Raw genomic sequence first — 22,161 nt, 5'->3', positions numbered from 1 at the left:
CCCTTCCTTGAGTCTTAAGCCTGGCCTCTTAGGGCATGTCTACGCTGCAGTTAGACACTCGCGGCTGTCACATGCCAGCTGGCCCGGGCTAAGGGGCTGTTTAATTGTGGTATAGGCGCTTGGGCTATAGCCTGGGTTCTAGGACCCTACAAGGTGGGAGGGTCCCAGAGCTCAGGCTACAGGCCCAAGCCTGAATGTCTGCACTGCAATTAAACAGTCTTTTAGCCCGAGTTAGCTGGCAGCCCTTGGTATCTAATTGCAGTGTAGACATACCCTTAATCATAATTCAGGTGCATTTCTTCTGTGGCTGGGATGGTAGCTTTAAACAGTGCTATCTCTTACTATCTCTCCAGCCCACTGCCAGGGTAAGCATCTGAAAGTGTAATTCTCTTTATCCCTCCGGGGCAGCTTTTACCAACACTCCTGCTAGCCAGTTTTCCCCCTCCGATGGTCTTTCAAGGACCCCCAGGAGGGGAGGCCAGTCCATGAGTGGAGTGCCCTGTGTACTCTGGCTAGCTGGGCCAGAAATCTGCAACATGCCCCTTGGTTTTGGAGCTCTCAGCTATTGTGAACTAAAATTCTGTGGCAGATACAAGTACTCCAGCAGTAGTGTGTTTAGTGAATTACATATGAAATGTTACACAAGCTGTACAGTATCCCCGTTCTAATGGAATATCTGGATAACAAAGTTTTCTTTGTTTCAGATTTTTGGACAGCTGGAGGTTTGGGATTTTTGGCACTCAGGAAGTCGAGCAGTTCTGTTTTTTGGCACTGGGAGACAGATTGAGGCTTGGAGTTGGCATTTTATCTCCATTTTGAGTATGGCACAGGCAACATTAAATTTTAGAGTAGATAGGTCTTAAGTTCGTTTTCCCCACCTGGTATCTGTCATCTTACCCAGCAGTGATAGATCAGCAGGTTAGCTGTCTTCTTCTGAAATGGTCAGCAGTGAAACAGGTGACAGGGTTAACATTTTGAGTGTAACTCTTAGGATGCAGTGTTAATATCCATAGAGATGAAAAGAGGCAGTTTGCACCTCTTAGACCTGTTGTTTCAGGTTGTGTGCCCACTCAAGCAGCTTTGTATTGATTATATTTAGTTTCTTATTTTGTCTATTATCTTTGCAACTATAAGGCCTAGAATCTTAAACTTTTATTAGAATTTAGTTTCTGGAATACAATTATGTAAAGAAAATGGTACCGGAATGTCTTCCTTGTTCAAGCCATTTATGTGAATGCAAAGTCAATAGTCAGAACTGCTAGTGGTGAAACAGATACACTGTCGGTAAAGGTGGGAGTGCATCAGGGATCAGCATTGAGCCCTTTCTTGTTTGTTCTTGTCCTGCAACTCCACAAGGAACATACAGAAAGAGACATCTTGGTGTGTATTGTCTGCAGATGATACCATTCTATGCAGTGAGGAGAAAGATCACCTAGAAATGGATATATGGATATTGTTGGAGAAACCTAGGCAGAGGAAAAAGAATAGATGGTATGTAATTTCAATAACGTGAACACTAAAGAAATATCCTTGAAACTAGATGAGTAGAGAGTACTGAAAACAGAGTTTGAAGTATCTGGGTTCCAGAATCTGGGGAAATGGAGGATGAAATTAGAGCTAGGATAATAAATGCCTGGCTCAAATGGAAAGAGGTAAATCATGTAGTATGTGATAGGAAGATACCAGTAAGATTAAAAAGGAAGTCTCTGAAATCATGGTTCATCTACTTTTAATGTATAGTACTGAGTGTTGGGCAATAAAGAAGAAACATGAACAAATGATCTGTTCCACAGAAATGTGAATGCAGCAAAGAATCCTGTGGCACCTTATAGACTAACAGACGTTTTGCAGCATAATCTCTCACTGTGGTCTGTGTAGTATGCTTTGCTGCTTTTACAGAACCAGACTAACACGGCTACCTCTCTGATACTTGACACCATGCAAGGCACTGCATTTAGCCGTATGGAGTGGAAATCCATCAACCTCATGAAGAAACTTGCACAAATACAGACGGATATCATCTTCCTTTCCAAATGCAAACGGATGGACATCATACCTAATGGACTAAAGGTAAAAAATCCACTGCTATCTACATACTACACAGACCACAGTGAGAGATTATGCTGCAAAACGTCTGTTAGTCTATAAGGTGCCACAGGATTCTTTGCTGCTTTTACAGAACCAGACTAACACGGCTACCTCTCTGAGAAATGTGAATGTTCAGATGGAGGAGTGGCTTAAACAAGAAAGATCAGATGAGGAATATGTGTGTTAGAAACGTGCTCAACATACATAAATTAAAAAATAAGAGAGCACTGGCTCAGATGGTTTGGTCATGTAAAGTGCAGTCCTGGCAACTATGTGGGTAAGAGTCCAAGAGATCTAGACTGAAGGAAAAAAACGAAGCCAACCTAAGAAGAAGTGGTCTGGTGTTATAAAGGAAGGCATGTTAGCATGTGAAGTGATAGAGGCTATGGCATTGAATAGAGAACTTTAGTAGGAGAGGACTCATAGAGTGGATCCCATTTGATGGAATTAATGCGTGGAGGAGGAGGAGTCAGCACTGGGTTATGTGACAGTTTAAGCAAAAAGGATAATTAAGTGGCCATTTACCCTAGGGGTTCTCAACCTTTCTCTTTGAGGCCCCTCAACATAAAAACTCCATCGCTCTGCACATGCATGGTTTTGTGCATATAAAAGCCAGGGCCGGCGTTGGGGGGATATCAAGCAGGGCAGTTGCCTGGGGCCCCATGTGACAGGAGCCCCCGCAGTGGTAAATTGCTCAAGCTCTGGCTTCAGCCCTGGTGGCAGGGCTCATGGCCCCAGGCTTCAGCCCCATGGGGTGGGGCTTTGGCTTTCTGCCCTGGGCCCAAGCAAGTCTAACACTAGCCCTGCTTGGAGGACCCCCTGAAACCTGCTCGTGGCCCCCCAGGGGGCCTCAGACCTCTGGTTGAGAACCACTGATTTATGCTGTCCATGTTGTGATAAGTCTTTCCATATGGTCAAACATCTAGACTTAATCTTAACTTCAAATGTCTTGGCCTCCTAATACTTAGTTTTTGTAAAACTACAAGCTTATAACCTTAACTCAGTTTTTGTCTAGGAATAGATGTTATATATTTTCTTGATCTTGCATATATCAATATGATTTTAATATCTTTTAAATAATCAAATAACAGTTCAAGCCACTTCATTCGCTTAAACTAGAAATGAAAAGTTACGATTGTTTGGGGCAGAAAAGGGGGAGGTGGGCTCTTCAGTGGCAAGTGAAGGGGCTGCAGGGATCATTCAGGGGCATTCCCTAGTGGTGAGGGAGAGGCCACGACAGGGGGCTGCACTACAGGGGTCTCTGCCCTGCCATCACATCTTGGGCCCTGTAAATCCTGGCAATGGCTTTGTACTCGCTATTGGCTTTGTTGTAATAAAATGCTACCCTACCAAATACCTTGGCATAAATGAGACGTTATGGCAGAAAGCATAACTATTCATTCAATAGCCTTTACTTGGAGATGTTATTGATAGCGCTACATGTGGCAGAGTGAAGCACTGAAGTTTTAATATATTGTACTAGAATAACTGCTCCCTTCTCCCCGCTCCCCCATAATATAAAAGCTGGGAACATATTAAAACTGGAATGATTTTAAAAGGTTCTTGACTAAGATTTTACAGAAAGTTAAATCTGGATCCCTTCTGTAAGTGTTTTCTGGGAAGGCAATAGCTTGATTTCCTTATAAATGAAATAAGTCCCCAGTTAAGTCTACAGTTCAAAAATAAAGTTAAACTGTGATGTTGTGACCAATGCTTGGATTTTTATATAAGTGATTAAAATCTCTAGGGCTTCTGTAGCATAGTAGTGATGTGTTCTTACGCCACACTTGTTTGCCCTTCAGAGTTGCAATGAAAAGAGTTTGATGAGAAAGATGAGTGAATAGTAGGAAAGGCAACAAAGGAGTGGCTGCTTCAGATCTTCCCCAAATGTAATTGGGGCACTGACTTAATTAGCCCCAATTGAGCTGCTTCTGTTTTGTCTGAAACCTTCCCAGGTTTCTTAATGCTCCTGTAAAAATTATAGTTGAGCCACTGTATTGCACTAGTTCAACATATGATGCCATTTCCCCTATGCATAGACACCCGCCCTTAGCTGTGGGTGGATTTGGAGCCTGCTGTCTGCCTGCTGAAGCAAGACAGTGGTTTTGAATTTGACAGACTTTTACAAAATCCTTAGGAGTCAACGATTAGTTGTATTTAATCCACAATTTGGGATGCTACAGAATTGGGTGTTGGGGAAGTCAATAAACTTTGTAAATGATCAGAATCCTTCTGGTGCTCAGTGTTCTCTCCTCACCCAGGACACTTCAGGACAAATGTCTGCTTAACTCAACTTTCATTTTGGTTTCCTCTGTAAAATAAACTCATGGTTCTAGGTGCACTTCCCTTTATCTGTCCATTACATCTGGGACTGCATTCCATCCTCATAGTCTAAACGGGCATCGACAATGGAATGTACTCATTCTTACCAAAAATATACCCAGTTAGGGCTCTGATTAATAATAAACAAAACACTACCCAGTGTATTGGGTGAATAATGTTGTGTAGTCACAGTACTAGTATGGGAATGTTTAGACTGGCGGTGGCTTAGGAGCAGATAATATTTCAGCCTCTACCCTCCCAGACTTTGTAGCCATAATATGCACTGGTAACGCTCCAACAGAGATAGCAGTGGTGGTACACGTAGTGTAGATGGGGCTTGGGCATAGCTACTGTTGTCACCTAACCCTGATCAGTAATACTTAAAATACTGCCGCTGATGTTGAAGTATGTTGTTGTGGTTAATCTGTGATAGCGAGCGCTATGTGCTAGGAGCTTTCCAAGCACTTGAGGACTGTCCCTTCTCCAAGGAGCTCTCGCACTCGGAGCTCTCTTCAACTTGCTCAGAGCAGGGGAGGATGTTGAAATGTGCACATCTCTTCTGTATAATACATCTAACTTCTGCCCCTTCCTGAAATGAGTTCCATTTGGAAGAACTCTCTCTCTTCCTTGGTTAATATTTGCCCAACCCCTGTAGTAACCCCATGGCATTTAAGCCAAATGTATCTGTTCTGCAATACAGGGTTATTATGTGGCTGTGAGGACTTTGTAATTGATGTCAACATTTGGAATTCACGAGCCAGCCCTGTGTCCTTTCCTCTGTATTTTTCTTTGCTGTCATTCGTGCCAAGCCAGGCACTAGGTAATATTTAGTGAAATAATGGAACCATAATCATCCAGCATTGTGAGGTGCCTGTTATGCTAGTGCTGATCTTGGCTTTTTACCATCCCACGGGAATGATTGCATGATGTTTATTCTCTCGGAGGCAGTGAATAAACACTGAATTCATAATTAATATCTGGCACAGCTACAGTTTAATTTGTGTGTTGCCCCACAGAGCTGCAATTTGCTCCCTGTAACTAGGTTAAATTAAATTTTGGCTATTAGTAGATATATGTTAATCTGACTTGCAAGTCTGTGTTAAGCAGAATACCCAGGTATTTCATCTTATAGAAGCCAATGCAAAGCCTTGTTCTTTGGATGCCCTTTCCAGTGGATGATCTGGTAGGAGGAGGTAGGGAAATGCATTAGTTGGCAGGCTCTTTGGTACTGTGGTCAGCAGTGAAATAGGTATGATTGCAGGAATGTCAGTAGTATTTAGGAAGGAACAAGCAGTTTCACACATACAAAATGGGAAATGACTGCCTAGGAAGGAGTACTGCAGAAAGGAATCTGGGGGTCACAGTGGACCACAAGCTAAATATGAGTCAACAGTGTAACGCTGTTGCAAAAAAAGTGAACATCATTCTGGGATGTATTAGCAGGAGTGTTGTTAGCAAGACACGAGAAGTAATTCTTCTGCTCTACTATGCACTGATTAGGCCTCAACTGGAGTAATGTGTCCAGTTCTGGGCACCGCATTTCAGGAAGGATGTGGACAAATTGGAGAAAGTCCAGAGAGGAGCAACAAAAATGATTAAAGGTCTAGAAAACATAACCTGTGAGGGAAGATTAAAAATATTGGGTTTGTTTAGTCTAGAAAAGAGAAGACTGAGAGGGGACATAACAGTTTTCAAGTATGTAAAAGGTTGTTACAAGGAGGAGGGAGGAAACATTGTTTTTCTTAAACTCTAAGGATAGGGCAAGAAGCAATGGGCTTAAATTGCAGCAAGGGAGGTTTAGGTTAGACGTTAGGAAAAACTTCCTAACTGTCAGGGTGGTTAAGCACTGGAATAAATTGCCTAGGGAAGTTGTGGAACCTCCATCATTGGAGATTTTTAACAGCAGGGTAGACAAACATCTGTCAGGAATGGTCTAGATAATACTTAGTCCTGCCACGAGTGCAGGGAACTGGACTAGATGACCTCTCAAGGTCCCTTCCAGTTCTGTGATTCTATATTTGGAGTAGCAAACACCTTCCCCTGAATTAAAGCTAGCAGGGGAAGTTGAAGTGGTCCTTGGTACTATTATTTTTCACTGCAGACTTGCCAGGATAAGTCACTACATTGTTGAATCTGTTTGAAGCCAGAAGAGCTAGAAACTCCACCATTTAAAATAAAAGCTTATGTTCTGCAGGCTTCTGTAAAAATGTCTGGGAGACACTTAAACCCCTGTATTTCCGATGTCCTGTGCCAGGGGAGGCCCATGAGTTGTGAGCAGCGGAAACTTAATAAAATCTTATTGCCCTTTCTCTCACCCCAGGGGTGCATAAAGTGCTTAGAGTATGTCAGTGTGGGCCCCGCTGCAGATGCGCATGCATGGAAGATGGGATTTTATTTGAACAACAGTGTGTGTCGGGGGCATGCACCCTGTGCTGTCTAATGTTTCCTAGAGAGGACGTGGTTGTGGCCATCCATCCGTTCCCTCATCCTGTCTGAGACAGACCTCAGCAAGAGTCCAGTCTGTCTCTCTTTTCAGGGACCCTAAATTGAGCCTTTTCAGCTAGCGTAGTGAAGAAATCTTATCTTTACACTTCAATCTAAAGGACATTCCTGAAAAGAAAAATCAGTTTACTTCCCTATGTACACTTTATGCCAACCTCCACTCCTCATGGCAGAATCTGTACCCCAGAGTTTAAACCCTTCCTGTCCTGTGACAGGCTTATCAGCAAGGATAGACACAGCTAATGCCTCTCTCACTAAGGGAGAGCCATATCCCAATACATGTTCTGAGGCAAGTTCTTTCTCTCCAGGACCTGCAGGTCCAGGAACACTTGGCTCAAGCTAACTCTGCTTGGGCAATCTGTGTGTCACTTGTAACCGTCACCTCTGGTTTCTAACCAGTGTGAGGTCGCATATAAACCAACATCTGCCCTCACTCCCTTGAGTACACATCACACTCCAGGATCAGGCAGTGGAAAGAAGGTGAAGAGGATGCCCACAGAGTTGGCACAGACAGCATTGGCACTGACCACCTTACTGTTAGTGAAGTCCCTGGTGCACAAGACCTCACTATTGACCACCCCAGTACCTGTTTCAGCTGCCTTGATGATGGCACCTCAGTTTGTGTCACTTCCCAAATGAAAGAGGTTCGTTATGGACAGCCCAACGTGGGTGGACCCACTTTGAAGATCCTCAACTATTTATTACACGTAAAGCAGACCAGCCTCTTGTTCAGCTCTGTTTTAAGGCCCATCTCACAGTGATCCCAGCTTGCCATCCACCTGTACCGTTATGCTCAGACTCTTCTTACCCCATGGTATCGAGTTTCTCAAAGTGTTATTACAGGTTATCCACCATTCAGAGAATCAACTTCTGCTGAGAGCTCAATACAGTCCTCCTGAGGCTCCAGGAGCCTCCATTGAAACCTCTGTCAGTCTGCTCCTTACACCACCTCACTCTGCAGTTTGGCCTTCCTAGTGGCTATCACTTCAGCCAACAGAGCGTGAGCTTCAGGCACTTGGGGCCAAACTCCCTATACAATATTCCATAGGGACAAGGTGGTGCAACCAAAGCTCGTTCCTAAGGTAGCTTCAGAACTTCATCTGAACCACCCAATCAATCTGCCTGTCTGCTTCCTGAGGCCACACTCAGCACTGAGAGAAACACTGCACTGCTAGGTGTATCCAGGACTTCGGGATCAAACCATTTAGACTGTTGCCCTATCTATTTCTTGCCACAGCCGTGCGCCTAAAGATGATCTCATCACAAAGGATATGGAAATAGTTAAGAGTGTGTCTCACTGTTACCAGCTGGCTGGTGGACAGTCCCACCAACATCCCTGCTCACTCCCCCAGAACGCAAGCAACATTTTCCGCCTGCTTCAGGAGCGTGCCAGTATCAGATCTGTAAGGTGGCAACCTGGAGTGTCCCCCTGACTTTTGTCAAACACGTGCCTGGATTTAGCTGCAAAGTCAGATGGCAAGTTGAAGAGAGCAGTACTACACTGACTGTTCAGCTCATGTAGCTGAAACTCCTCATTCCCACCATCCAGGGATACTGCTTGCCAGTCCTCTACAGCAGGGTCCACAGTGATGTGTACTCAAAGAAGAGAGAATGGTTACTCGCCCTATGGTAACTGTGGTTCAAGATGTAGTGAATGTGGATCCTACAACCTGCCCTCCATCCCAGAGTCCCCAGCTACCTTGGGCTTTGAATTGCAGCTGCTCTGCTCTTGATGCCCTCACATAGGAGCATGAGGGGGCACAGGCTTGTGCTGCCCTGACAGACACATCTATTAAAAGGTCAAATCTCCCATACATGAGGCATATGTGGATCTACAGTGGGATCCACACTGACAACACCTCAGAGAACCACAGTGATGCCAGGTCTGCGCTAAAATGTTAGGTCAACTCAGCCACATCACTCAAGGTTGTGAAAAAGCCCCGCCCCTTGGCATATAGTTAAATCCACCTATCCCCAATGTAGACAGTGCTTGGTCAACAGAAGAATTCCTCCATCAATATAGCTACCAGATCTTAGGGAGGTGGATTAACTATACCAAAAGGACCCCTCATGTCAGTATAGGTAGGGTCTACACTGAAGGTGTATTGTGGTGCAGCTATGCTGCTGTTGTGTTTTAAGTGTAGTGGGGGGAGGGATAGCTCAGTGGTTTGAGCATTGGCCTGCTAAACCCAGGGTTGTGAGTTCAACCCTTGAGGGGGCCATTTAGGGATCTGGGGCAAAAATCAGTACTTGGTCCTGCTAGTGAAGGCAGGGGGCTGGACTTGATGACCTTTCAAGGTCACTTCCAGTTCTAGGAGATTGGTATATCTCCTATTATTATTATTTATTATTAAGCCCTAACTGTAGGGCAAGTAACTGTTCTTTTCTGGGCCCCAGCTTAGAGCTGGAATTAACTGGAGTTCGCAGGGCTCCCTGAGATGCAGCTTAAACAACTTTTACTATGGAGTCCAGACAAGGATAGAGGCTGTCAGCACTCCTTCAGTTCGGAGAGCCATAAAGGACAGAGGCCTAATTCTGGTAATCACTGACATTTTATTAGAAGGGAAGCGTATTTGTACTGCTCTGTTTTTCTTGGGGGAAAAGTGTGTTAACCTATTGGGAAGCCTGCCAACTACTCTGAGCAGCCAGGCTGAGACTGCCAGTGCAGCTGTGCACTTGGAGTAAAAGAATTGGCCATTAGCTGCTTCTACCAGAAGCTCAATCACTTGGTAGCGTGTGCAAGTTCGCTCTCCAGAAATGGTCGTCACCTTTGTGACAGTGTGATAAAAATGTGCCGATACCCTACCAGAAGAAGTCAAGACTGGAAGTTCTTTAGGGCTGGGGCTCTTTCATTCACATATTGTGCGGCACTGACCACCTCATCGGTGCTAAACTAATCAGTTTCCTTGAAGGTTCAAACCTCTCTGCATGTAACTAGGCCTGAGCCCTCAACTTTCCCTACAGAATGAACTGTCTGTCTGAAATTTATTTACGTAACACAGGTGGTTATTTCCTTTAATACCTTTAGTGATCAACTGCTGTTTAAGCTAAGCATGGTAAAATTTCTCTGAGTTGCAGTGCCACTATTCTGTAGCACATTTGTTGAATTTGGAAGCACCTGAAGCCAGTGGCCCTGGAGGTGGGGGCTAGCAAAAGGTGGGGTGGGCAGCATTTTGTTTCCTTTGCCTGAAGTTCTTAGAGGGGGCTGAGTACCTCTATTCTGTGGCCACGCTAGCAACTTGCTAGGAGCCTGTAGGCAACCTTTGCTTTTGAGCAGCTTTATTTCTGTAAAGGGATCTGATTTTTATTTTTCTCTGACCTTTTGACTCTCACCCTTAAGTTGGTATGTTTCATTGCTTTGCTGTAACTTCCTAGTAATCACTTTCATTTATTAAACATGGACACTTTCCCAGGGCTTGTCTATACAGGAAGTTAAGTTGAATCAACTAAGGCCTTGTCTACACTGCCACTTTACAGGGTTGCAACTTTCTTGCTCAGGGGTGTGAAAAAAAAGCCCCCTGAGTGCTGCAAGTTTCAGTGCTGTAAAGTGTCTGTGTAGACAGTGCACCAATGCTGGGAGCCGGGCTCCCTGCACTGATAGCTACTCCCCTCTTGGTGCCGTGACTGCACAGCCATGTTAAACCACTGCCATGGCAGCACTTTAATGTTGCTAGTGAAAACATACCCTAAGTGTGAATTTAAAAGTGTACTTAATTTTGGAATTGAATTAAGCTAAAGCAAACTAAAGCCACTTCACTTCTCAATGAGTGTCCACACAGGGGTTTTATGTGTGTTTAACAAATGCACTTTGAATTCAGACCTCTAGTTAATTCAGCTTAACTTCCCTTGTATACAAGACCCCAGTGTTTCTATTGAAGTGGAAACCCACAGGGCTTCTTTTTTGTTGGCTTTTTAAAACTTGAATTTCAGGGAAGGAGAGAGTGAACATGTGCTGTGGCTGAAATATCTCAGTACAATGAAGGACTATTCTAGGCACCTTCTAATGTGCAAGAGGATAGGAGGGGAGAGTAAATCTAAAACATGGAACCAGACTCTTAGGCCTGGTCTACACTAAGGGGGGGGGGGTCGAACTAAGGTACGCGACTTAAGCTATGCGAATAGCGTAGCTGAAGTTGAAGTACCTTAGTTCGGGCCACTCACCCGTCCAGACGCTGCGGGAACGAAGTCCGCGGCTCCCCCGTCGACTCCGCCACCGCCACTCGCTCTGGTGGAGTTCCGGAGTCGACGGGAGCGCGTCCGGAGTTCGAACTATCGCGTCTAGATTAGACGCGATAGTTCGAACTCCGAGAAGTCGAACGCCGCCCATCGACCCGGCAGGTAAGTGTAGACCTACCCTTAGAAACCCACATGCAATTTCATATGTAAAAATGTGTATGCACAACTGTTGTCTACATGGAATCATATACTCTTGTTGTCAAGTATCAGAGGGGTAGCTGTGTTAGTCTGGATCTGTAAAAGCAGCAAAGAGTCCTGTGGCACCTTATAGACTAACAGACGTATTGGAGCATGAGCTTTCGTGGGTGAATACCCACTTCGTCGGATGCATGACTCTGTTGGCTTTTTTGTAAAAAAAGCTAGCTTCCATGGCAAGCAGTTTTAACTTCTAAAAAAAGAGTTGTGCAAAATGTGTATTTGCAACAGTTTCATGGATGATGTAATCATAGACAAGTATGCATGTAGATCTGGGAAAAGAATATAACTGCTTGCCATGGACATGTTAGGGAGCTTGTATATGTGGGACGACACTGAATTCTTCAAAAACTATCTTAAATTTTTGAGGTTCTCCAACTGGAAGGTCTGGGAGTCTAACTGAAAAAACTGAGTCCATTTGGGCTACTTAATACGCATACATTCTACTTCTAATAAACACCATCATAAATGAGTGACTTTAAAAATGGAAACAACTCTTCCATACTCATGTGGAAAAATGCCACTCATGCACTTTGGGATACATGGATATGTTGATGGAAAACGTTCCAAAGCCTGAGGTCCTCAAGACCTACTTTGGGTCAGTTAGGTATTAGCTCCTCCTGATTTCTCATACTCTAGTGGGAAGGAGGGTAGCGGATGGTCCTTTAGATATGGTAGGCCTAGACTGAGACCTCACTAAAAGTGACATCTTGAAGCATAGTTGTAGCATAATATGCAGCCAGTGCAGTTTTTGGCATGCAGGCTTTTCCAGTTGTTGCAGACAGCCTTCCAGTGGCCATGCTGCTGTGTGATAAAATAGTAGAAAGTGTTTAGTCATGTTTGTGCCTATCCAGGACTCTAGATGCTGTACAGTCATTAAACCCAATAAGTTAAAATGACCAATGACCTCCTGAGCTACCACGCTAGACTAGGGAACAACTCTGCAGTTGCAGGGGAACAGATTAGAAAGATTACTTAATGAATCTTTTCCACCTCAGTATTGCAGAATGCAGCCATAGCTGCAATTAATGGCTTTTCACAGGTAGTCTCAAGTAGCCTATTGCAGCTATCACCAAACTCTAGATGTCAAAAACAAAGTGATGTTCAAATTGAGAGGAGTTCCATATATTTTCAAAAAGAGTCATTGCCCAGGCATTGCGCTTCCACATTCAGCTCATGGTGAGGGATGAACGAACAAAATAATTGCAGTTTAGAAATCCCTCAGATAAAATTTAAGATGCATGAAGGAGTTCCCACCTCAGTCTTTTCCAGGTTGAAGTATCAGATAGCTCTGCTGCAGTCTTAGCTAGCCACTGTGATAGCACCAATACAGTAATATACATCTGAGTGTCTTCAGTGCACTAACGGGCTTTACACAGTGCCACTGTTTCAATTCATAAGAGCATACGAATAGCATTACTGGGTCAGGCCAATGGTCCATCTAGCCCAGTATCCTGTCTACCGACAGTGGCCAATGCAAGATGCTTCAGAGGGAATGAACAGAACAGGGCAGTTATCAAGTGATCCATCCCCTGTCGTCCAGTCCCAGCATCTGGCAGTTTGAGGCTTAGCGGCACCCAGAGCATGGGCTTGCATCCCTGACCATCTTGGCTAATAGCCAATGATGGACTTGTCCTCCATGAACTTAGCATAAAATCTAAATTGAGAGAGAGATTTGGAGTTGGGATGTTTAGTTGTCTTAGCTACAACTGATTAATCACACTTGTACAGTTCTGTGGTGAAGATGTAACTACTCTTGTTCAAGGCAGTCTATTAAGTGGTGCATGCTAGATAAAGGTGGAAAGACTTAAGTGATAAGCACTCCGTCAGCAGCCTTATGTATGTGTGATTACACTGCTCTCAAGTGATATTTGGTCCCTCCAACCTACATGGAGTAGGAGAATAGCTGAGGTCATGTCTATATTAGGGAACTTGTACTAGTGCAATCAGATTTAAAATAGATCTAATTGAATTGGTGCATACCTTCAAGGTGCACTCATTTGAACTGAGTAAAACTTCCCTTAAATCAGTTTAGCTTAACTTGGTAAGTTTCCAAAGTAAACAAGGTTTAAACTGATTTGAGTGAGTCTACATTAGTAAAAAGCAACAGAGTCCTGTGGCACCTTAAAGACTAACAGATGTATTGGAGCATAAGCTTTCACGGGTGAATACCCACTTTACATGCATCTGACAAAGTGGGTATTCACCCCGAAAGCTCATGCTCCAATACATCTGTTAGTCTTTAAGGTGCCACAGGACTCTTTTTTGCTTTTTACAGATCCAGACTAACACGGCTCCCCCTCTGATACTGTACATTAGTAGCTTGCACTGGTATAACTAGATACAGTAGTGCAACTTTTCTAATATAGACCAGACCTAAGACTTTAGGAGGACACTTAGCTCTGCTCCCCATTGTGGGGGGGTTGGAGCAGACAGCACCAGAAGTGGAGCCCCTTGCAGGAATCCCTTTTGACCGTGATGTGGATTTACATTGGGTAAAGATCAGTAGCCAATGTGCTGAGTTGCTTAGAATGAGCTGATGCTAACCCTTGTTAGTGCTCTTGTCAGCTGCTTGTAAGTTGTCACCTTATCTTGATGCATGAAAACCAAGGGGCTTGCTGCTGTGATTACTCTGAGGTTCTAGTTTTCGTACCAATTAGGAGCTGCAGGAATGTAGCTGTAGTTGGAGAGCAGAGAGGCATCCGTTCCCATGGCTGATTAAGGCATTTTTCTCTTTGATTCCAGTAACTATTCAAAATGCTAAGGGAAGTCTCCAGTGAAACACTGCGGTCTAATTTAAAATGTTTTCCTGTATTTCTGGAGGGGAGACTCATGTGACGTGACCATTCTGTGTTTAACTAACAGAATTTTGTTTGTTTGAAGGTACATGGGAATAGGACTCTCAGCCCAAGGAGTCAACATGAACAGACTTCCCGGTGAGTCATGTTAAGAATTGTTTGTATTCAGTGTATTAATCTTTGCAGTAAAATCATATGATTCTCAGAAAAACATGGTCTGTTTCCTCTTCAAGAGGTTGGAAGCAAGGATGCTGTTTGGAGAATGGTCCATCTGAGCTATGGATGTGTTTGCTTTTTTTAGGGCTGCTCTTCCAGTCCATGACTGTAAAGCTCTTACTCATTGGTGTGGAACTCCTGGCTGTATGCGGGAGACCTGCCTTCAAATGAGTTGGCACTGAATGTGCACGTCAAGTTTGAACTCTTTTCTGCTGTTGTAAGGCTACTTCACGGAAAGCTTGTGTATTATCTCCCACACCCACCCACCCACCCACCGAGCTTGGGAGCCTTTGCTACTGAGCTGCTGCCAATTATTATATTGCCTCATTACTCTTCAGTATTACTTTTTAATGTAAGATCTTTGAGTTAGTGAGTTTTCTTTTTTTAGAAGATGTCAAAGTAACACAATATTGTAAATGATTCTTAATAAACAGGAGGGCATTCACTTTTAGACCTTGGGTTCTGGTGACCCAGTTCTTTCAGCTGATTGTTGACATTAGAATGTTTCTGTGTTTAGCAGAAAAAATGAGTGAGGGAGAAGGGAGGTGGAAGAATAGAAGGGAAGAGAATAGGTGATCAGAGGTGGAGGGAGAAGGATTTTTTTTAATTGTTTGTTTTCAGTAGTGGGACAAATGGGTTAGGATAACCAATTGGTTGATATGATGGTCTATAGTGTTGAAGCACACATAGAAAAGGAGAGGCAAGAGATGCAGGTAAATTCCAGATTATCTGAATAGTTCAGGCAGGCAGTGGCTCTCAGTCTTTCCAGACGACTGTATCCCTTTCAGGAGTCTGATTTGTGTTGCATACCCCCAAGTTTCACCTCATTTAAACTACTTGCTCACAAAATCAGACCTAAAAATGCAAGTGTCACGGCTACTAGTACTGAAAAATTGCTGACTTTCTCATTTTTACCATATCATTATAAAATACATCAATTGGAATATAAATATTGTACTTGTATTTCAGTGTATCGTATATAGAGCAGTAGAAACAGTATGAAATTTTAGTTTGTACTGACTTCACTTTTTATGTAGCCTGTTGTAAAATAAGGCAAATATCTAGATGAGTTGATGTACCCCCTGGAAGATCTCACTGTACCCCCGGGGTACATGTATCCCATAATGAGAACAGGGGCAAAACTCTGACAAATCTCTGGAAAGTGCAATTCTCATTTCAGCGGATGCTTCCACATTTCAGATGATCTGAACTGGGGACAGCTGCATTTGCCTGGACACTTACTGTCTGAGGCTGGCTTCTTTTTTGTTACTCGTTTGTGGTGGTTTTTTTAGTTTTGATAGGATCTTTATCAGTGGTTAGAAATAGCCAATTTTCTCCCAGAGAAAGAAGTGGGAAATAAAGCAGTATAAAATTAAATCCCAGCGTAACAGCCAAAAAGCCCTTCAAGGGAAGAACATCTTCATGTGTTCAAAGTCTAGGGGAAAACGTCTGTTGCAGTAACTGGAATGCACAAACTGAAACAAGTGTATCCAAAGCATACAAGAGAAGTCAGAATTATCAGTGCTGGTAAAATAAACCTTAACAAGCTGTCTCGTTCCCAGGTGGATAATGCCTGTGAATTGACTGCTTATGAAGGACTTTCCCCCATCTTCTAGGAGAGCTACTGTGGGAAATCAGTGAAAATCTCCTGCAGCAGGGGGTGGGACATGTAAGGACTCTGGGCTGGAATGTGTCCTGACCCTTAACTCCTCTTCCTGCTGTCACAAGATCATACTGATCTGTAGCATAGTGGTCAGTTGTCTCTCAACCAAACCTTCTGACTCTGAACTGGAAAGAGAGATGGATGGATGGGGTGCACCTCTGAGGCCTTGGGACGGGAAATCTATATGCAGCCAGAGACTGCTAAGGTGCAAAAGATATAGGCTGGTGGTAGAATAGAGCTGGGGAGAAACTGATTGGAGCATTGTTTAAGGTGTTGGGGGAAAAGGAAGAATCAGCAGTTGTGAAGAGGGACTGAGGGGGAAAATTTGACTATATTTCTCCAGCATTCTAAGAGTTAAGAGTGAAGTCAAAAGCAAGAGAACATTTTTGTCTAATCTCAAGCTTAATATTTGCTCTGAGTGTCATGTTTATCTTAGAAGTATCAGAGGCCACTAGAACATACAACCGTTTGTTTTACTGCCATACAAGTTAAGTTAGAAAAGCAGCTACTGAGGATTGCCCTGCAGACCAGTGCTGCTGTGATCTGTATGTGCCAGCACTGGCAGAGTCAGCGGGGCCTTGGAGTGTGTGTGCTATGCGTGCCTTTCAGTGACTCCTTTCAGCTAAGCAGAGTGACATTGAGGGGCTGCAGAGGTCTGAACCTTTCCTACACCACATGGTCATTACAATGAGGGCTTGGCTACACTTACAAATTTGCAGTGCTGCAGCAGGGTGTGAAAATACACCCTCTCCAGCGCTGCATTGCGCGCGCCAGCCAGTGTGGGCAGTGCCCCCCCGCTGGCGCTGCGCCCCCAGCTGTGTCCCCCATCCCACAGGAGGGAGAGGAGACATGGAGAGAGAGGGGCTCTCCCGCTGGCTGCGCTGCGTGACTGCTGCAGCCGCTGCGCGCGCCGGCGGCGGCTTTGAAGTGCAGTGGTGCTGCACAGCCTGAGCAAAAGTTCAGAGTCACACATTGCCAAAAAGAAGCAGCTACTGGCTTTCTCTAGTACAGGGGTAGGCAACCTATGCACGTGTGCCGAAGGTGGCATGCGAGCTGATTTTCAGTGGCACTCACACTGCCTAGGTCCTGACCACTGGTCCGGGGGGCTCTGCATTTTAATTTAATTTTAAATGAAGCTTCTTAAACATTTTAAAAACCGTATTTACTTTACGTACAACAATAGTTTAGTTATATATTATAGACTTATAGAAAGAGACCTTCTAAAAACATTAAAATGTATTACTGGCATGCAAAATCTTAAATAAGAGTGACTAAATGAAGACTCGGCACAGCACTTCTGAAAGGTTGCCAACCCCTGCTCTAGTAGCAGTCCTTCTCCCAGGACTATCAAATCATACCTGGGCCTGGGGTTAAAAGCATTGTAATGGTTCCTTTTTGGATTATATGTGGGATCCCATGTAGTCTGGGCTTCTGGAATTTCGTGTAGATTCCCACCCTTTTCTGCAGAACTGTTTCAGGCTTTCAATGAATTGTTTTTCTTACCTGTTTGGTTGCAAAGAGAACCTAACAAACATGAAGCAAGTGCAAAGTGATGCAGTAACAGCCCATTCTCTCAGAGGATTAATGCTGAACCCTAATGATGATTGAAAAGTCAACAATTAACTCTTTCACTTCTGATATCTTCAGCAGAATCATCAAACTAATGTGTTTATCCCACAATCCCAAACTGATTCCCATGACTTCCCAGGTGCAAAAAGGCCCAAACACCCCCTTACCCTAATGCCAAAACCTCCAGGTTCTCCTTCTTAATTTCTAGAAGGCAGTTGTATATTCAGTACAAAATTCTGCAGTGCATTTACAATTAAAAATGATGCAGCCTTGTAAAATTAAAATGTAATAGCTTAATAGTCCAAGGATAGCCATGCTGCTGGAATTCACTTTCATGTTTAATTGAATACAAACTTTTTTTAACTTCTGCAACTGCTGCTGAATTTCTAATTTGCCACATGGGCGTGCTGCAGAATCCAGGTGCCATGCTGAAAAATTTAGGTCAAGCTTACCGTGCAGTACACAGGCTCTAAACCCATTCATTAGTTGCAATTTAGGACAGTGTTGTGGTAGAAGGGTTGCTCTGAAAGACCCCTCTCTCCTTTTTAACTTGGGGCTAGTCAGAGGTGGGAGTTGAAATCTCAACAGTGAGTGAGTGACGATAGGTAAGGCTACATATGTGTCATGGAAGTCATGAAACCCGTGTCTTCCGGAGACCTCTGTGACATTTTCTGCTTCAGCCCCAGGGACTGCTGGACTCGAGCTGGCAGCCAGTGGAGCCCAGGCAGGGTTCCAGCAACAGCAGCGACGGGACCCCTGCCAGGTTCCAGCAACAGGTGACAGACTCCAGAGGGAGCCCTCCTCAGAGTTCCAGGGATGGGCGACAGCCTCGCACAGGGGGAAGAGGGATGCCTTGGGCAAGTGGTTGGGGGTGTCCTCTTTTCTCTTTGGGAAATATGGTCACCCTGCAGCTCCCAGCCACCCTGGGTGGAGGGCACCCCCTTGCAGCTCCCAGCTGCTCTGGGCAGAAGGGGAACCCCACTGGAGCCGCAGTAGCAAAAGTCACGGACAGGTTACGGCTTCTGTGAATTTTTTGTATTGCCCATGACCTGTCCATGCCTGTCTTTGACTTTTACTAAAAATAACTATGACAAAATCTTAGCCTTAATGATAGGTAGACTGGGGATACGCCATGATGGGCCTTGTAAGTGAAGACAATTAGTTTGTCTATTTGTGCTAGAGAAAGGGGAGCCAGTGGAGGGATGACATGGTTAAAGCGGCGGGGTAGGAAAACGATCTTTGCTTCAGCATTGTGAATGGAGGTGAGTGAGGACAATATTGCATTTGTCAACACCAGCGAAAAGGATGTTGCAGTAATTGGGATGTGAGATGAGAGCCTGGATGAGAGTTTTAGCTCTGTGGCTGAAGAGGGAAAGGCCATCTCTTAGAAATGACACACAGAAAGAACCTGCAAGAGGACCTAGAGAAAGAGCTGAGTCCTTAGTTATGGTCCTTAGTGACAGGCTGGGTGGTGGCGATGTCTGCAGTGATGGAGGAAAGAGGCGGTGGGAAGAGTAGGAGCTCTGTTTTGCCATGTTGAGTTTGAGCTGGTGGCTAGAATTCCATAAGGATATGTCAGAGAGAGGCCAAGATTTTAGCTTGGACAGGAGATAGATCTGGAGTAGAAGTAGAGCTATGACTTGTATGCATAGAGAGGGTGGTTGAATTTGTGTTTGTGGATGAGATCCCCAGGGGATAAGGTGTAGAGGGAGAAGAGAAGGGGACCATGGACAGAGCCCTGTGGAACCCCCATAGGAAATTGGGTGGGATGAGGAGGATCTCTGAAAGATGCACTGAAGGAGCAATTAGAGAGGTGGGAGGACCAGGGATATGGCTACACAGCAGTTGGGAGTGTGCTTCCCAGCATGGGTAGGCAGATGCACTTGCTCTGCTCGAGCTACTGTGTTAAAAATAGCAGCATGGCTCCAGCAGCCTAGGCTAGCCACCTGTATATGTACCCGGAGGTGGGGCGGGGGGGTTGTTCTCGGTTGGCTAGCCTGAGCCACGGCAGCCTCCATGACTATTTTTAGCATGCTAGCTTGAGCAGAGTTTGCACATGTCTGTTTGCCCACGTTGGGAAGCACACTCCCAGCTGCTTTGTAGACCTATACACCAGAAGACAGTCATGGACACTGAGAGAGGACAAAATTCCAAAACAAGAGCATGGTCAATGGTGTCAAAGGTGGCTGCCCGGTCAAGGAGGATGAGGATGGAGTAGTGGTTCTGAGCCTTGGCTAGGAAGAGGCCATTAGACTTTGAGAGCAGTTTCAGTGAAGTGCCGGGGTGGATGCTGGATTGGAGAGGATCTAGGATGGAACTGGAGGAGAGGAACTCCAGACAGCGGTTTGTAGACAACTCATTCCTCCACTGGGTGGATCTGGGTTGGGGGAGACACCGTGGGGCAGAAGAGGCACCCCATATTTGCAGCAATTCCCATGGTCAAGCAGGTCTAATTTTAAGTTAGAAAAAAAATTAAGAGGTTTCTCCTCTTAACAGCCAGTCTGAAGCCTTTGAGTGGACCTGCCTGTTCAGGTTTAAGGTGGACTCTTAACATTTGAAATGTAGTTCTTTGTAGGTAAATTGTTCACCAGTAAAGGACCAGTTGGTAGTGGTCTGCACTAATCCCTATGACAAAGAGCTCAAACACACACAGTGGACTTTGCCGAGGGTTCCCTGCTGTGTATTTGTGTAGGCTGTCTTTCAAGAGGATTCATTTTTATAGCTAGTGTCTTCAAAGCCCCCATGCATGTAATTTTGTAGAGTTAATTTCCTGGAAATTTTTAATTAGTTCTTGGTCTTTATCGGTTTTAATTGTATAGCATGCTCCTTTCCATGCATCTCAGTGCAACTGGTTTGCCCAGTCGGTTGTAGGAGAAATTTAATTTTGAAGGAAAAGGGAATAAACGGTTGGAACTGCAAGAGAAACTATCCACGTGAACTTGCCATATTAAACTGAAACGATGAATGCAATTCATTCTAGTTCTCCAGCTTCTTGGCACAGCATTAATTCAGCTTGTGCCATTCCCTCATAGGGGCTTTCAGTGTGTGTGACTCCTCCCTGTTGGCGGTTGTCAATGATGAAGTTGCCTTTTGAACCACTACATTCCAGTGATTATAGCGAGAGTTATCTGTCCTCAGGTTAACTGAGCTCCACACTGACTCACTGACTCGTTAAGTGCTCAGAAATGTGTATTGTAGCATAATGTAAGTACTTCCATGAATTTCTAGGAGACTCCTGCTTCTCCTAATGAAGTGTTTAAAAGCCATATCCTCCAGTCAGTATTCAGGCAGAATTCCATATACCTCAGTGACGGTTTTGAGTAAGAACTGCCAAAATTGACCCTAAGTCTGGAATAGGCCAAGGCAGTTGAATTTTTTTTCTTTTGCTGGGGTAGTTGCACTGCAACCAGATTCTTTCCCTTAAACTTGCTTATTAAAAACTGGTCAATTTTCTCTTCACCTGACAGCCATCTATCAGGGCAAGCTGTGACAGGAAATCACATCTAAATACCACAATCAGCTTTCCTTGCTGGCCAGACAAAACAAAATAAGCCCCTCAAACCAAAATAAGAGTGCTGTCTACATGGGTTTGCACTGTTCTAATTAAATCAGTTATAAAATCTAATTTAACTTTTGCATGTAGACTAGGCTTTAGGTTTGAGCTATACAGATTTTGAACTAGTATAGCTAATTCAGTTAGGGATGATCTTTTTTTAACCAAAAGAGTTGATTCTGGTACAAGTCCCCTGTGTGACTGCAGTTATGCTGGTATAAAGGTGCCTTATACTGGTATAGTTTATTCCCCCTTCCCATACAGGAACAGCTGTATTGCGTATAAACACCTTTATAACGGTATAACTGTGTCCACACTGAGGGATGTACCGGTACCTCTTTAACTATACTTGTATGCTTAAAGCAGTACAGCCTTTTGTACAGACAAGGCTTTAGTTTTTCATTTCCTTCTGTAGTTTCTTCCCCTACAACACTTTAGTTTTTTAAAAACCCTGTAGGTTCTGCTGAAAAGCACAGTTTCATATACATGAGAGAATACATACAACCTGCTTTCATTCCTTTAACAGGGAGCCCTGTGAAATTTCATTCTTTAGAATATGTCTAGGGAATACTGTACTGGTTTCTGAACAGATTTCTCTGTATGTCTTTGAATTTTATTTTATCCTTCTGGCTGCTATGTCACTGTACTTCAAATCAGTTTCCAGCTACATGGGAAACTTTCATCCAAACTGAAAACCTTAAAAAAAGCTTTTATTGAAAAAGTTGTTCTATTAGGATCTTATCAAATATGCAAATGTCTTGTTAGCTTTTTAGATAATTGTTCTCAGTGAAGATACGATTTAAACACCCTGAAAAGTAATTAGTGATATTTTGCACTTACGTAGCCTTTCATCTGAGGATACAAAATAACTTCACAAACACTAAGCATCACAACTGCCCTGTGAAGTAAGTAGTAATTATCTGTTTTAGGGATGTATAAACTGACTTTATGAATGTTTAGTAACTTGATTAAGATGACATCAGTAAGTCGCGCTAAAACTTGTTACCCCTAGCTCATTA

The 22,161-nt window shown here is 44.0% G+C and overlaps 1 protein-coding gene across 2 annotated transcripts in view; it reads left to right on the top strand.

Moving 5' to 3' along the window:
* RANBP10 (RAN binding protein 10) overlaps positions 1-22,161 on the top strand; it is a 143,020-nt gene that overhangs the window by 16,681 nt on the left and 104,178 nt on the right. For both annotated transcript variants that reach the window (XM_039503433.1, XM_039503431.1), the window contains exon 3: positions 14,227-14,279. In XM_039503433.1, coding sequence (XP_039359367.1) covers positions 14,227-14,279 — 53 coding nt within the window. The remainder of the gene's footprint in view (positions 1-14,226; positions 14,280-22,161) is intronic.

This window comes from Mauremys reevesii, linkage group 16, assembly GCF_016161935.1.
Source record: "Mauremys reevesii isolate NIE-2019 linkage group 16, ASM1616193v1, whole genome shotgun sequence".
NCBI lineage: Eukaryota > Metazoa > Chordata > Testudines > Geoemydidae > Mauremys > Mauremys reevesii.
The sequence above is the reverse complement of the archived record's forward strand: the minus strand, read 5'-3'. Positions and strand labels throughout refer to the sequence as shown.